Source organism: Gopherus evgoodei, unplaced genomic scaffold (genome assembly GCF_007399415.2).
Source record: "Gopherus evgoodei ecotype Sinaloan lineage unplaced genomic scaffold, rGopEvg1_v1.p scaffold_91_arrow_ctg1, whole genome shotgun sequence".
NCBI lineage: Eukaryota > Metazoa > Chordata > Testudines > Testudinidae > Gopherus > Gopherus evgoodei.
Genome location: NW_022060112.1, coordinates 169,408 through 186,138, shown reverse-complemented (window position 1 = coordinate 186,138; position 16,731 = coordinate 169,408). Strand labels below are relative to the sequence as shown.

The 16,731-nt window shown below is 61.3% G+C and overlaps 1 protein-coding gene across 1 annotated transcript in view; it reads left to right on the top strand.

Moving 5' to 3' along the window:
* CACNA1F (calcium voltage-gated channel subunit alpha1 F) overlaps positions 1-16,731 on the top strand; it is an 81,210-nt gene that overhangs the window by 5,266 nt on the left and 59,213 nt on the right. Inside the window, exons 4-10 of the mRNA XM_030548246.1 lie at positions 989-1,141; positions 1,218-1,414; positions 2,295-2,398; positions 3,709-3,875; positions 5,826-5,913; positions 6,014-6,040; positions 6,202-6,362. Coding sequence (XP_030404106.1) covers positions 989-1,141; positions 1,218-1,414; positions 2,295-2,398; positions 3,709-3,875; positions 5,826-5,913; positions 6,014-6,040; positions 6,202-6,362 — 897 coding nt within the window. The remainder of the gene's footprint in view (positions 1-988; positions 1,142-1,217; positions 1,415-2,294; positions 2,399-3,708; positions 3,876-5,825; positions 5,914-6,013; positions 6,041-6,201; positions 6,363-16,731) is intronic.

The window sequence follows — 16,731 nt, the reverse complement described above, 5'->3', positions numbered from 1 at the left end:
ATGGCCCCTGGCACTGCACGGTGTGAGGTAGCAGTGCCCCACAGCCCCCGGAACTGCACAGTGTGAGGCCGCGCTGCCTCAGGGCCCCTGGCACTGCACGGTGTGAGGTCACACTGCCCCACATCCCCTGGCACTGCACGGTGTGAGGTCACACTGCCCCACATCCCCTGGCACTGCATGGTGGGAGGTCACATTGCCCCACATCCCCTGGGACTCCACGGTGTGAGGTCACACTGCCCCATGGCCCCTGGCACTGCACGGTGTGAGGTCATATTGCCCCACAGCCCCTGGCACTGCACAGTGTGAGGTCACACTGCCCCACATCCCCTGGCACTGCACGGTGTGAGGTCACACTGCCCCACGGCCCCTGGCACTGCACGGTGTGAGGTCACACTGCCCCACATCCCCTGGCACTGCACGGTGTGAGGTCACACTGCCACACGGCCCCTGGCGCTGCACGGTGTGAGGTCACACTGCCCCACGGCCCCTGGCGCTGCACAGTGTTAGGTCACACTGCCCCACGGCCCCTGGCGCTGCACGGTGTGAGGTCACACTGCCCCATGGCCCCTGGCGCTGCACGGTGTGAGGTCATATTGCCCCACGGCCCCTGGCGCTGCACGGTGTGAGGTCACACTGCCCCATGGCCCCTGGCACTGCACGGTGTGAAGTCACACTGCCCCACGGCCCCTGGCACTGCACGGTGTGAGGTCACACTGCCCCACATCCCCTGGCACTGCATGGTGTGAGGTCACACTGCCCCATGGCCCCTGGCGCTGCACGGTGTGAGGTCATATTGCCCCACGGCCCCTGGCGCTGCACGGTGTGAGGTCACACTGCCCCATGGCCCCTGGCACTGCACGCTGTCATACTGCCCCAGTGCCTTGCACCCCGTTTTGCTGCACAGTGTTGCCTTGCGCTGCACACTGCACACCTCTGCCCTGACCCCCCCCCAGGCCTGACCCCCCCCATGTCTCCCCCTCCCCCGCAGGCCTGCACATCGTGCTCAACTCCATCATGAAGGCCATGGTGCCCCTGCTGCACATCGCGCTGCTCGTCCTCTTTGTCATCATCATCTACGCGATCATCGGCCTGGAGCTCTTCATCGGCCGCATGCACAAGACCTGCTTCATCGTGGGCTCAGGTACCGCATGCCCCGCCCTGTCCCCCCTCGCCCCCACCGGCCTGGGGCCCGCCTCACCCCTCCATCCTTCCCCCAGACCTGGAGGCCGAGGAGGACCCCTCGCCCTGCGCCTTCTCGGGGCACGGCCGGGAGTGTTCCCTCAACAAGACCGAGTGCCGGGGCCGCTGGGAGGGGCCCAACGGCGGGATCACCAACTTCGACAATTTCTTCTTCGCCATGCTGACCGTCTTCCAGTGCATCACCATGGAGGGCTGGACCGACGTGCTGTACTGGGTGAGGCCCCTGCACCCCGCCCCCCAGGGACCCCCCTGGACCCCAACCCCCAGAACCCCCGGGATCCCCTGCACCCCAACCCCCAGAACCCCCAGAACCCCCTGCACCCCAACCCTTGGGGCCCCCTGCACCCCAACCCCCAGAACCCCCGGCACCCTGACCCCTGGGACCCCCAACCCCCAGAACCCCTGGGATCCCCTGCACCCCAACCCCCAGAACCCCCAGGACCCCCTGCACCCCAACCCTTGGGGCCACCTGCACCCCAACCCCCAGAACCCCCGGCACCCTGACCCCTGGGACCCCCAACCCCCAGAACCCCTGGGATCCCCTGCACCCCAACCCCCAGAACCCCCAGAACCCCCTGCACCCCAACCCTTGGGGCCCCCTGCACCCCAACCCCCAGAACCCCCGGCACCCTGACCCCCGGGACCCCCAGCACCCCGACCCCTGGGATCCCCTGCACCCCAACCCCCGGGGCCCCCTGCACCCCAGCCCTTGGGACCCCTAGACCCCGACCCCTGGGTTCCCCGGCACCCCAATGCCTAGGACCCCCCAGCAGCCCAATCCCCAGGACCCCCTGCACCCCAACCTCCCAGGTCCCCCTGCACCCCCTCCCAGTGCATCACCATGGAGGGCTGGATCGAGGAGCTCTACTGGGTGAGACCCCCACACTCCAACCCCTGGCACCCCTTCCCCAAACTCCCAGGAGTTCCCCTGCACTCAACCCCACCCTGCTCCCCAAACCCCCAGGGATGCTCCTGCACCCCAAATCTCTGGAGATCCTGCACTGGGGTCCCTCCTGACCCCCCCAGACTGCTATCCACAGTGGTTCTCCCTGGGGGCTCCGTGGGTGCCCCCTCTGACCCCTGTCCCCCCACAGATGCAGGACGCTATGGGGCACGAGCTGCCCTGGGTTTACTTTGTCAGCCTGGTCATCTTTGGCTCCTTCTTCGTGCTCAACCTGGTGCTGGGGGTGCTGAGCGGGTAAGGAGGGGCCTGGCCGGGTGAGGGGATGCGCCTAGCTCTTGGGCCTTGTGTGGGAGTTGGCTTGGAGAGGCTCTGGGGGCATGTGATAAGTGTGCTGGGGCATGTGCAGCAGGAAAACATGTTCTAAGCGTGTTGGGGCATGTGCCGAAGAGAAGTGTGTTCTATGTGTGTTGGGGTGTGTGCAGCAGGGAAGCGTGTTCTAAGCATGTTGGAGCATGTGCAGAGAAGTGTGTTCTAAGCGCATTGGGGCATGTACAGCAGGGAAGCATGTTCTAAGCATGTCAGAGTGTGTGCAGAGAAGTGTGTTCTAAGTGTGTTGGGGCATGTGCAGAGGAGAAGCATGTTCTAAGCGTGTCGGGGTGTTGTCACGGGGTCCCAAGGCGATGCTCTGGCACTGCTCCCTACAGAGCCAGGCAGGACTCTGGGGAATCTCCTCTCTCAGATCAGACTGTCCCCAGGGCCAGCAGCTCCCACGGCTTCGCCTCCCTGGGTCTGACCCCCGAGCATTCAGCCTCCGCTGCCCCTCCGTGCGCTTCCCCCAGGCGGGGTCCTGGGGGGGCCACGAGGCCCTGCCCCCCCACTTCGCAGTCAGACGTGACTCTCAGCCAGCCAGTGACACAGAGGTTTATTCGATGACAGGAACAGGGTCTAACACAGAGCTTGTAGGTACAGAGAACCGGACCCCTCGGCCGGGTCCACTCTGGGGGGCAGCGAGCCAGACCCCCACGTCTGCACCTCACTCCTCGTCCCCAGCCAGCTCCAGACTGAAACCCCCTCCAGCCCCTCCTCTCTGCTCAGCCCCTTTCCCGGGCCAGGGGGTCTCCTGACCCCTTTGTCTCCAACACCTTCAGCTGGCACCTTGCAGGGCCCCCACCCCGGCCATTAGTTGCCAGGAGACAGAGCGTCGGCCCTTTGCTCTGCAATAATCACACCCCCTCAGCTCCGCACCTAGAGACTTAGAACTGCATGGGGGAACTGAGGCACCCCCACAGCATTCAGAGGAAATACTGAGAACAGTCCCAGTTCGTCACAGGTGTGTGCAGAGGGGAATCATGTTATAAGTGTGTTGGGGCATGTGATAAGGATATCAGGGCATGTCCAGAGGGAAGCGTGTTCTAAGCGTGTTGGGGTGTGTGAGGATTGTGTGTGCCATTGGCGGATCATACGCATGTGACAGGCCATGCAGCCCGTTTGTGCGTGTCATTAGCATGTTGAGGCGTGTGGCTGGATCCCACAGGTGCGTCCCATGTGTGTGTACTTAGCGTGTAGCTGCATGTGCCAGTGGGTTAACCCCTCGCTGCCCGCAGGGAGTTCTCCAAGGAGCGGGAGAAGGCCAAAGCCCGGGGTGACTTCCAGAAGCTGCGGGAGAAGCAGCAGATGGAGGAGGATCTCAGGGGCTACCTGGACTGGATCATGCAGGCTGAGGACATTGACCCCGACGACGAGGAGGGGGACCCTGAGGACAAGCACGCCCGTAAGCCCCCTACCCCACGGTGCCCCTCACTCCCGACCCGCAGCCCCCCCGCTAGCCTGGCCCTGGGTGTCTGGGCCAGCAGATCCTGCGTCCAGGCGAGGGGGGGTTAGCTGCAGCCAGCTGTGTCGGGGGATTAGCGGGCAGAGAAATGAGATTTCCAGGCCAGGAGATTAGTGGGCATCCGAGTAAATTACTAGCTGGGGAGAAGGGGGAATATCCTGGCAGTGGGGGAGGGGGCAGCGCAGAGTCTGTTTTCTCTCAGCAGAGCAGGGCGGGGGCTGGGGACACTGCAGAGTTGTGATCTTCCCCCCAGCAGTGCCCCAGGGGGCAATTAGCGGCTGCCTGGCACCGGGTGCCCTTCCCCCAGGGGCAGCCAGGGTGAGTCCCTGCCTCCTGTGGAGCTCCACCCCCCTGCCCCGCCAGGCAGAGTTAATTAGCTCCCTGGGGCCTCATTAGCCCCTCTGGGTCAGGGACCCTGCAGTCAATTGTACACTTCCCTCTCAGGGCCAGGAGAGAACCCAGGAGTCCTGGCTCCCAGCCCCCACCCCCCTCCAGAGCCAGGGAGAACCCAGGAGTCCTGGCTCCTAGCTCCCCCTGCTCTAACCAGCAGCCCCCACTCCCGTCCCAGAGCCGGGAGAGGACCCAGGAGTCCTGGCTCCCAGCCCTAATCACCAGCCCCCACCCCCCTCCCAGAGCCAGGGAGAACCCAGGAGTCCTGGCTCCTAGCTCCCCCTGCTCTAACCACCAGCCCCCACTCCCCTCCCAGGGCCGAGAGAACCCAGGAGTCCTGGCTCCCAGCCCCCCGGTTCTAACCACCAGCCCCCACTCCCCTCCCAAGGCCAGGAGAACCCAGGAGTCCTGGCTCCCAGCCCCCCCCTGTTTTAACCACCAGCCCTCACTCCCCTCCCAGGGCCAGGAGAACCCAGGAGTCCTGGCTCCCAACTCCCCCCCCCCCCCCCGTGGGAAGCTGTATCAGGGGGTCAATGGATCAGTCCCTGGGTCCTGTCACAACCTATATGCCCGGGGGGGGGGTCACATCCCAACTTTGTCACAACGCTCACGTCTGTGTCTTGTCTCTCGTTCCCCACCCCTGCACATCCCCGTCCGTCCATCCGTCCGTCCCTACACACCCCATCCATCCGTCCATCCCTCCCTCCCTCTATCCATCCATCCGTCTGTCCATCCCTCCGTCCCCACGTGCCCCGTCCGTCCGTCTCGCTGCCGAAGGGGTGACTGTGGAAGACCTGACGCAGAAGAAGAAAGACCGACTCCGATGGCTCCGTCACTCCAGCCATTCCACCGACACCCACAGTAACGCGGCGCCTCCATCTCTGTCTGTCTGTCTGTGCCCGTGTGTCATCGCTGGAGGGGGACTCACGTCTCCACGTGCCCCCCAGCCGCTGGCTACTCATTAATATTCTGTTCCCAGCTCCCCACCCAGTGGTCAATCCAGAGTCACCCGATTGCAGTGGGGCCAGGGCCAGATTCTGATCTCAGCTCCCATGGGGTTAATATGGAGTCACTCCTGATTGCAATGGGGCCAGGGCCAGACTCTGATCTCAGCTCCCCTGGGGTCAAACCAGAATCACTCCTGATTGCAATGCGGGCAGGGCCGGATTCTGATCTCAGGTCCCCTGGGGTCAATCCGGAGTCACCCTCGATTGCAGTGGGGCCAGGGCCAGATTCTGATCTCAGCTCCCATGGGGTTAATATGGAGTCACTCCTGATTGCAATGGGGCCAGGGCCAGATTCTGATCTCAGCTCCCATGGGGTCAATCCAGAGTCAGTCCTGATTGCAGTGGGGCCAGGGCCAGATTCTGATCTCAGCTTCCATGGGGTCAATCCAGAGTCACTCCTGATTGCAGTGGGGCAGGGCCGGATTCTGATCTCAGCCCCCCAGGTCAGTCCAGAGTCACGAGGGGGGAGCTCACCTGTATGTCTCTCCCCTAGCCAGTCTCCCCGCGAGTGAAACGACGTCCGTCAACACCGAGAACGTGGGCGAAGAGGAGCATCATGCCACCTGCTGCGAAGTGTATCTGTGAGTGCGTGGAAGGGCCGGGGGTGTAAACTGGCCTCAGGTCCCGCCCCAGAGGTGGCTGCATTTGATTTTTCGTTTCTTTTCTCTTCTCTTTCTCCAGAGGCAAAATCTCAAAGACAAAATTCTGGTGAGTGAGAGTGAAGGAGGGGGTGTCTCCGCCCTGCGGAGGGGGGGTGTCTCTGTGGGGCCCAGCCCCGCTGACCCCCTGCGGGGGGAGCTGTCCCAGCCCCAGGGGGTGTCTCTGTGGGGCTCGGCCCTGCTGACCCGTGCCCCCGCTCTGCCCCCCAGCCGCCAGTGCCGGCACATGAATCGCCACCTGCGGAAGAGGTGCCGCCTGGCCGTGAAATCCGTCTCCTTCTACTGGATGGTCCTGATCCTCGTCTTCCTCAACACGCTGACCATCGCCTCCGAGCACGACAACCAACCCAACTGGCTGACACAGATCCAGAGTGAGCGTTGGCTGTGGGGTCCCTCCTGGCTTGGGAGGGGCTGGCGGGTTAGAGCAGGGGGGCTGGGAGCCCGGACGCCTGGGTTCTCTCCAGGCTCTGGGAGGGGAGTGAGGTCTAGTGGGTAGAGCTGGGAGCCCGGACGCCTGGGTTCTCTCCAGGCTCTGGGAGGAGAGTGATGTCTAGTGGGTAGAGCTGGGAGCCCGGACGCCTGGGTTCTCTCCAGGCTCTGGGAGGGGGTTATTATCGCTGTGGGGGCTCAGAGCTGTTTGCCGGAGCAGGGAGGGGGCGGATCGACCTGGGGTGTCGCAGGGGAGTTTTACCGGGACTGGCTGCATGGGGGGGTGGGATCTCAGGGGATGAGTTCACTTGAGGGGCGACACCCAAGCGAGGGTGGAAAACCGGGTGGGCTCCTGGGGCACTTCCCTGTACGAGAACAGCGGGTGGGGTAAGTACTTGTCCCAGTCCTGCGGGTGCTGGTCCATAAGGGTTTTCAGCATCGCCTTTAGGGTCCCGCTGACCCTCTCCGTTGGACTGGGGGTGAGACGCTGAGGCCCAGCTGTGCCGGGCCCCACACTTCTTCCGCAAGCCCCAGGGCAGCCCTGACGTGGAGCTGGACCCCTGGTCTCTCAGGACTTCCCTGGGGAACCCCACTGGGCTGACGATGGGCGGCAGCGCAGCTGCCACGGTGTTGGCTGTGGTGCAGGACAAGGCACGGCCTCGGCGTGGCAGGTGGCGAGATCTGCCCCCACCAGGATTTGCTTCTTCCCCGGCTGGGTCTCGCTGAGGGGCCCTACTGTGTTCACGGCCACTTTCCGGAAAGGCTCCTCTGTGCTGGGCAAGGGTCCTAAAGCCGCTTTCCCCTTGTCCCCGGCTGTCCCCAGCTCTAGTGGGGTCGCAGGATCCCCTGGTGCCTTGCGAGAGGGATGTCATGGGCCGGGTGTGGGGGAGTCGGGGCCCGGCACCCTCGGGTTCCTGCGTGTCCCCAGGACCCTCAGCCAGCCAGTAACACAGATGGTTTATTAGCCGACAGGAACAGCCCAAAATAGAGATTGTAGGTTCAGGAAACAGGACCCCTGAGTTGGGTCCATCTTGGGGAACAGGGAGCCCTGAGGCTCCCTCAGTTTCCCCAGCCAGCTCCAAACTGAATCCCACCCCTCCTCCAGCCTGGGTCCAGTGTCCCGGGCAGAAGGTGTCACCTGGCCCCAGCCCCCTCCTGGCTCAGGTTATGCTCAGGTGTCACCCCTCAAGTGAAGTCACCCCGAGATCCCATCCCCAGTGCACCAGTCCCAGCAAAACGCCCCCGCAACGTCCCCGGGTCAATCCTCCCCACCCCATCCCAGTCCCAGACGAACCCGATCTCTAGTGTCCTCAATCCCAATCCCGATCTGTGAGATTCCCAGCCCAGTTCCCCCTGCCTGGGGTCTGCAGGAACCCAGCTGCCTCCTCATAACAATGAGAAAACCCAGTTCCAGTGGTGCCAGATCCTGGACGAACCCCCCGTCAATCTGCCCTGAATCCTTGTCTCTTAATGCCAAACCCAGACAGGTCCCAGCCCCGACCTGTTACCATCTATCTACCTCCGTCTGGTATCCCGCCAGGCCTCAGGGATCTTCCATCTCCCCGCCAGCCGATCCCAATCCCGACCGGTGAGAAACCCAGCCCCGGTCTCTGCAATATCCCCCCCTCCGTCAGCCTGACACCCATCCTAGAGAATTCATCTCTGCCTCTGCAGCCCCCAAGCCGAATCCCCCGCAAACCCAAGTGTTGGGCCTGGGAAATCCTAAAGCCTTCATTCCCCTGTGACCATCTCTGCCCTCAGTCATCCCTGGCCAAGATACCCCTGGCCTCCCTCCACCCTAATCCCCTCCTCATTCATCCAATGCTGCAGCCTCCTAATCTCCTGGCCCAGATAATCCCAATCCTGCTTCCACATAGTCCCATGGTCCCTCTGGGCTAATCTCTGTGCTAGATTTTCTCAATCCCCTGTCTAGGTAGCCGACGATCTAATCTCGAGCACAGATATTCCCAATCCCTGTCCTAATCATAAACCCGCTCTGTGATGACCCCCCGCCCAGATTACCCTAATCCCGCTCCTGGGTAATCCCAGCTCTGTGTTGAACAACCCCTGGCCTGGAGAACATGCCCCATCTCCCTTGGTGAGAGCCCCCCCAATTACCCTAATCCCGCCCCTGGGTAATCCCGGCTCTGTAGAGACCTGCCTGGATCCCGAGTCCGTGCATCACATCCTGTAATCGTCCTTGGCAAGAGACCCCTGCAGTTTGTGCTAATCCTGGGCCTCGACAGTGCTAACTCGGCAAGCCCGGTTTGAGTTACTGCCCTAGCGTTGACCCACCCAAGCCAGGCCCCCGGCCCCGGGCGTCTCCACCCCCCAGCCCCAGGCGTCTCCGTCCCACTCCTGGCCCTGGGTGTCTCTGACCCCCAGCCCTAGGCAATGCTCTAGAACTGCTCCCCACAAAGCCAGGCAGGACTTGGGGAGCCTCCTCTCCCTTGGAGCAGACTGTCTCCAGGGCAAGAAGCTCACACGGCTTCACCTCCTGGGTCTCTCCTTGGAGCATTCAGCATCCTCTGCCCCTCCGTGCGCTTCCCACAGCGAGCCCACCCAGGCGGGGTCCTGGGGGGGCCACAGGGTCCTGCACCCCCACTTCGCAGTTGGATGTGACTCTCAGTAAAACAGAGGTTTATTCGATGACAGGAACAGGGTCTAACACAGAGCTTGTAGGTACAGCGAACCGGACCCCTCGGCCGGGTCCATTCTGGGGGGCAGTGAGCCAGACCCCCACCTCTGCCCTCATTCCTCGTCCCCAGCCAGCTCCAGACTGAAACCCCCTCCAGCCCCTCCTCTCTGCTCAGCTTCTGTCCCGGGCCAGGGGGTCTCCTGACCCCTTTGTCTCCAACACCTTCAGCTGGCACCTTTGCAGGGGGGGGCCCAGGCCAGCAGTTGCTAGGAGACAGAGTGTCAGGCATTTAGGGGCACTGGCCCTTTGCTCTGCCAGATACTTAAGAACTGCCATGGGGACACTGAGGCACCAACACAGTACTCAGAGAAAACATTAAGAACTTTCCCAGTTCGTCACATCTCTCCCCCTTCGAGACCGAACTGAGCCAGGTCACTTCAGCCAATAACCTGGGGAAGTTTGAACCCACCAACGTTCCCATGGATGCCCCAGCATCTCTCCCATCCCTTGGTGTGAGTTACACCAGGACAGTCCAGTCTCACGCCCTCCCTTAGGTCGGGCGAGCTTGATGGCACTTGCAGGCCGCAGGTGGGAAGGTTTATGCGGCTTGAACCCTTTTGCCACCCCAATACCCCTGGGGTTCAAACTGGGACGGGGTCTTCTCCCCGCACTCTGGTCTGTGATTTGGGCTCTCTTGGTTAAGAGCCCCCATCTTGGCCTTGGCCAGCTCCGGGATTGGGCAGCTGCTCCCCACCTTGTGGCCCAGACACAACACCTCTGCCTCCCCCCTTGCACTTTCCAGCTTTTACCGTCAGTCCCACCTCCGTGAGGCAGCCCAGCCCCCTCTTCACCTGGGACACCTGTTCCTCCCAGGTCTGGCTAAAGATGCACATGTTATCAGTGTCTGCCAGGGCCAAGTTCTCCATCCCCCTCAGCTTGTCTAGAATCTCCCCAGGCCTAGGCATGGGGTCGGCATCGGACACCGTGATGGCTTTAAGCTTCTGATAGCCCCCACAAAACCAGATCATCCTGTCTCCCTTGGGGATCAGCCCCACGGGTGAGGCCCATGGGCTGTAAAACAGCTGGATCCCATCTAAAGCCAGCATGTCCCTGACCTCTCTCTCCAGGATCTGGGCTGCTCTCCCAGTGACTCTGAATGGGGAACACCTGATGGGGAGATTGGCTCCCACCTCAGGGAAGAGATCCCCCCGGGGGTCTTCCCCCTTCTCCTCCCAATCCTCCCCTTCCGGGTCCAGGGATCCCCTCACTCTCCTCCCATCCAGCAGCTCGAACGGGAAGAACCCTGTGGATTCCTGGGGCACCACCAGCTGCCTCCCGATTCCCCCCAGTTCTACTTCCCCTTGAGAAGCCCATTCCCGGTACAGGGATCCCTTCTCCGGCAGGACTCTGTCCCTGCAGCCTTCCCCAAGGGGGTCTGCAGCGCTGTGGCCAGCAAGTTCCCTCAGCTTCTCCAAGGAGGGATCCCTCTGCAGCTCGGTCTGGGATTTAGCAGCTGGGGCAGGGAGTGGGACCTGCTCCCTCTCGCTGGCTGGGCCTGGGGTCACAGCCCCCCTGAGCCCTGTCCCTGGTAGCTCCCTCCCTGCTGTGTAATCACTTCCCAGCAGCACGTCTGGACCAGGCAAACCTGGTTGGCAGCTGACCTGCCCTGCCTGGGTGTCCCCCCACTCAGCTGGGGTCTCAGCTCCCCCCGTGCTCAGCGCTGCCCTTGCTGTCCCAGTGGGGACAGGCAGCGAGCTCTCTGCTCTGGTCACAGCATCAGAGCCAGCGTGAGCCCCCTCTCCTGTGTGCAGGGGGGCGGGGAGCATCTCTCCCTCCCACTCAGCCCCAGGGGGCTGGTTACAGGTAGGCAGGTATCCTGAGCCCAGCAGCCCCTCGCCCCTGCCAGCCAGGTCATTTGCATTTTCACTGACCATTTCCATCCCAGCCAATTGGTTCCCTGGATTTGAATTCAAACCCTCGGCCGTTACAGGAGCGGGGCCTGGATCCTGTCCCATGGGGAGACAGTCATCCCCCAACAGGGCCTCCGAGCCAATATCCTGGAGAGCCCCAACGACCAGCCAGCCCGACCCCTCCTGGGTCTGCACAGGGATCTGGGCCATAGGCAGGGCGAGGGGCTTCACCCCAGGGAACTTCACCCAGGTCCCACAGTCCCTCAGCATCTGGGGCTGCACCACCACAGTTCTCTCTGTCCCAGGGTCTCGCCCCCGCAGGCGTGTTTCCGCACTGACCCCTGGGCAGCCCCCTATGTCTCTCTGCTCCACCATCACCAGTCCACGCTGCTGCTGCTTCTCCTGCAGCTTTTCCTCGGGCTCTTGCTCTCTCTCACGGTCCTCTCGCTCTCTCGGGCTCTGCTCCCATCCCATCCGTCTCCGATCTCCTGATGGGGAACCCAATCGTGAAGACCCTCGTTTGATTGGGGACCAGACTCCCGGGGATGCCTGGCTGATGCTCCAGCTGCTCCCAGATCCTCTTGTAGCCCCATCTGGGCCAGGAATCTGCTCCTCAGAGCGATCCTCCTCCTCCAACTGCACGATTAACTGTGCCTTGGTGAACGTCCCCATGCGTAACCCTCTCTTTGTGCACAGGATCACAATGTCCTTCTCAAGGAGATGGTGATAGGCCATCACTTCACCGTTCCCAAGTGGCTCTGGACTCACAGGCCTGTGTGCTCTTGGCTCCCCCATGGTTTCCAGGAAGAACCCCTGGTGTGCCAGCCCTTCTCGTGATCACCACCTCTTTGCCAGGGTCGAGCTGCAGACTCCTCCGCCCCTGGGACCGCTCCTGCAATCCCCCGGGGAACCCTGCTACTGCAAAAATCCTTCTCTCTCCCAGGGTCGAGCGGCAAACTCCTCCGCCCCTGAGACTGCTCGCTGCAGTCCTCAGGGGGACCCTGTTACTCCAACAGTCCTTCTCGCTGGTGTTGGAGACAAAGGGATCAGGAGACCCCCTGGCCCGGGACAGAAGCTGAGCAGAGAGGAGGGGCTGGAGGGGGTTTCAGTCTGGAGCTGGCTGGGGACGAGGAATGAGGGCAGAGGTGGGGGTCTGGCTCACTGCCCCCCAGAATGGACCCGGCCGAGGGGTCCGGTTCGCTGTACCTACAAGCTCTGTGTTAGACCCTGTTCCTGTCATCGAATAAACCTCTGTTTTACTGGCTGGCTGAGAGTCACGTCTGACTGCAAAGTGGGGGTGCAGGACCCTGTGGCCCCCCCAGGACCCCACTGGGCGAGCTCACTGTGGGAAGCGCACGGAGGGGCAGAGGATGCTGAATGCTCCAAGGAGAGACCCAGGAGGTGAAGCTGTGTGAGCTTCTTGCCCTGAACAAGTCTGCTCCAAGGGAGAGGAGGCTCCCCAAAGTCCTGACTGGCTTGGTGGGGAGCAGTTCCAGGGCATCGCCTGGGGACCCCATGACAACTGGTGGCAGCGGTGGGATGTACTGCACCCCGTGAATGGCACTGCTTGCAGTAAGTGACTGGGGAGCAGAGGAGGGATAATGAGGACCAGGCGTGCTGAAGGCTCAGAGTGGGACGGTTTCAGGGGGCGGTTAACCTCTGGGAGTGTGTGACCAGCGAGAAGGACTGTTGGAGTAACAGGGTCCCCCTGAGGACTGCAGCGAGCAGTCTCAGGGGCGGAGGAGTTTGCCGCTCAACCCTGGGAGAGAGAAGGATTTTTGCAGTAGCCGGGTTCCCCTGGGGATGGCAGGAGCAGTCCCAGGGGCGGAGGAGTCTGCAGCTCGACCCTGGCAAAGAGGTGGTGATCACGAGAAGGGCTGGCACACCAGGGGTTCTTCCTGGAAACCATGGGGGAGCCAAGAGCACACAGGCCTGTGAGTCCAGAGCCACTTGGGAACGGTGAAGTGATGGCCTATCACCATCTCCTTGAGAAGGACATTGTGATCCTGTGCACAAAGAGAGGGTTACGCATGGGGAAATTCACCAAGGCACAGTTAATCGTGCAGTTGGAGGAGAAGCACCGCTCTGAGGAGCAGATTCCTGGCCCAGATGGGGCTACAAGAGGATCTGAGAGCAGCTGGAGCATCAGCCAGGCATCCCCGGGAGTCTGGTCCCCAATCAAACGAGGGTCTTCACGACTGGGTTCCCCATCAGGAGATTGGAGACGGATGGGATGGGAGCAGAGCCCGAGAGAGCGAGAGGACCGTGAGAGAAAGCAAGAGCCCGAGGAAAAGCTGCAGAGGAAGCAGCAGCAGCATGGACTGGTGATGGTGGAGCAGAGAGACATAGGGGGCTGCCCAGGGGTCAGTGGGGAAACACGCCTGCGGGGGCGAGACCCTGGGACAGAGAGAACTGTGGTGGTGCAGCCCCAGATGCTGAGGGACTGTGGGACCTGGGTGAAGGTCCCTGGGGTGAAGCCCCTCGCCCTGCCTATGGCCCAGATCCCTGTGCAGACCCAGGAGGGGTCGGGCTGGCTGGTAGTTGGGGTTCTCCAGGATATCGGCTGGGAGGCCCTGTTGGGGGGTGACTGTCTCCCCATGGGACAGGATCCAGGCCCCGCTCCTGTAACGGCCGAGGGTTTGAATTCAAATCCAGGGAACCAATTGGCTGGGATGGAAATGGTCAGTGAAAATGCAAATGACCTGGCTGGCAGGGGCGAGGGGCTGCTGGGCTCAGGATACCTGCCTACCTGTAACCAGCCCCCTGGGGCTGAGTGGGAGGGAGAGATGCTCCCTGCCCCCCTGCACACCGGAGAGGGGGCTCACGCTGGCTCTGATGCTGTGACCAGAGCAGAGAGCTCGCTGCCTGCCTCCACTGGGACAGCAAGGGCAGCGCTGAGCACGGGGGGAGCTGAGACCCCAGCTGAGTGGGGGGACACCCGGGCAGGACAGGTCAGCTGCCAAACAGGTTTGCCTGGTCCAGACGTGCTGCTGGGAAGTGATTGCACAGCAGGGAGGGAGCTACCAGGGACAGGGCTCAGGGGGGCTGTGACCCCAGGCCCAGCCAGCGAGAGGGAGCAGGTCCCACTCCCTGTCCCAGCAGCTGAATCCCAGACTGAGCTGCAGAGGGATCCCTCCTTGGAGAAGCTGAGGGAACTTGCTGGCCACAGCGCTGCAAACCTCCTTGGGGAAGGCTGCAGGGACAGAGTCCTGCAGGAGAAGGGATCCCTGTACCGGGAATGGGCTCCCCAAGGGGAAGTAGAACTGGGGGGAATCGGAAGGCAGCTGGTGGTGCCCCAGGAATCCACAGGGCTCTTCCCATTTGAGCTGCTGGATGGGAGGAGAGTGAGGGGACCCCTGGACCCGGAAGGGGAGGATTGGGAGGAGAAGGGGAAAGACCCCCGGGGGGATCTCTTCCCTGAGGTGGGAGTCAATCTCCCCATCAGGTGTTCCCCATTCAGAGTCACTGGGAAAGCAGCCCAGAACCTGGAGAGAGAGGTCAGGGACATGCTGGCTTTAGCTGGGATCCAGCCATTTTACAGCCCATGGGCCTCACCCGTGGGGCTGATCCCCAAGGGAGACAGGATGATCTGGTTTTGTGGGGGCTATCAGAAGCTTAAAGCCATCACAGTGTCCGATGCCGACCCCATGCCTAGGCCGGGGGAGATTCTAGACAAGCTGAGAGGGATGGAGAACTTGGCCCTGGCAGACACTGATAACATGTGCATCTTTAGCCAGACCTGGGAGGAACAGGTGTCCCAGGTGAAGAGGGGGCTGGGCTGCCTCAAGGAGGTGGGACTGACGGTAAAAGCTGGAAAGTGCAAGGGGGGAGGCAGAGGTGTTGTGTCTGGGCCACAAGGTGGGGAGCAGCTGCCCAATCCCGGAGCTGGCCAAGGCCAAGATGGGGGCTCTTAACCAAGAGAGCCCGAACCGCAGCTCAGAGTGCGGGGAGAAGACCCCGTCCCAGTTTGAACCCCAGGGGTATTGGGGTGGCAAAAGGGTTCAAGCCGCATAAACCTTCCCACCTGCGGCCTGCAAGTGCCGTCAAGCACACCCGACCTAAGGGAGGCGTGAGACTGGACTGTCCTGGTGTAACTCACACCCAGGAATGGGAGAGATGCTGGGGCATCCATGGGAACGTTGGTGGGTTCGAACTTCCCCAGGTCACTGGCTGAAGTGACCTGGCTCAGTTCGGTGTCGAAGGGGGGAGAGATGTGACGAACTGGGAATGTTCTTAATGTTTTCTCTGAATACTGTGTTGGTGCCTCAGTGTCCCCTATACTGTTCTTAATACCTAGGTGGTGGGTTAAGGGCATGTGATTGCTGCAGAGGAAGGGGCCAGTGCCCCTAAATGCCTGACCCTCTGTCTCCTGGCAACTGATGGCCTGGGCCCCTCCTCTGCAAAGGTGCCAACTGAAGGTGTTGGAGACAAAGGGGTCAGGAGACCCCCTGGCCCGGGACAGGAGCTGAGCAGAGAGGAGGGGCTGGAGGGGGTTTCAGTCTGGGGCTGGCTGGGGACGAGGAGTGAGGGCAGAGGTGGGGGTCTGGCTCACTGCCCCCCAGAATGGTCCCGGCCGAGGGGTCCGGTTCACTGTAGCTACAAGCTCTGTTTTAGACCCTGTTCCTGTCATTGAATAAACCTCTGTTTTACTGGCTAGCTGAGAGTCACGTCTGACTGCAAAGTGGGGGTGCAGGACCCTCTGGCCCCCCCAGGACCCCGCTGGGGTGGACTCGCTGTGGGAAGCGCACGGAGGGGCAGAGGATGCTGAATGCTCCAAGGAGAGACCCAGGAGGTGAAGCCGTGTGAGCTTCTTGCCCTGAACAAGTCTGCTCCAAGGGAGAGGAGGCTCCCCAAAGTCCTGACTGGCTTGGTGGGGAGCAGTTCCAGAGCATCGCCCGGGGACTCCGTGACAGTGAGCAGTGAACAGAAGTTACAATGTAGGCACATGTGGGGAATGGTGAACAGTGAACAGAAGTTACAATGTAGGCACGTGTAGCGAATGGTGAACAGAAGTTACAATGTAGGCACGTGTAGCGAATGGTGAAGAGTGAACAGAAATTACAATGTAGGCACGTGTAGGGAATAGTGAACAGTGAACAGAAGTTACAATGTAGGCACATGTAGGGAATGGTGAACAGTGAACAGAAGTTACAATGTAGGCACGTGTAGTGAATGGTGAACAGTGAACAGAAGGTGCAATGTAGGCACGTGTAGTGAATGGTGAACAGAAGTTACAATGTAGGCACGTGTAGCGAATAGTGAACAGCAGTTACAGTGTAGGCACGTGTAGTGAATGGTGAGCAGTGAACAGAAGTTACAATGTAGGCACGTGTAGGGAATGGTGAACAGTGAACAGAAGTTACAATGTAGGCACGTGTAGGGAATGGTGAACAGTGAACAGAAGTTACAATGTAGGCACGTGTAGCGAATGGTGAACAGTGAACAGAAGGTGCAATGTAGGCACGTGTAGTGAATGGTGAACAGTGAACAGAAGTTACAGTGTAGGCACGTGTAGTGAATGGTGAACAGTTAACAGAAGTTACAGTGTAGGTACGTGTAATGAATGTTGAACAGAAGTTACTGTGTAGGCACATGTAGTGAATGGTGAACAGTGAACAGAAGTTACAATGTAGGCACGTGTAGTGAATGGTGAACATTGAACAGAAGTTACAGTGTAGGCACGTGTAGTGAATGGTGAACAGTGAACAGAAGTTACAGTGTAGGCACGTGTAGTGAATGGTGAGCAGTGAACAGAAGTTACAG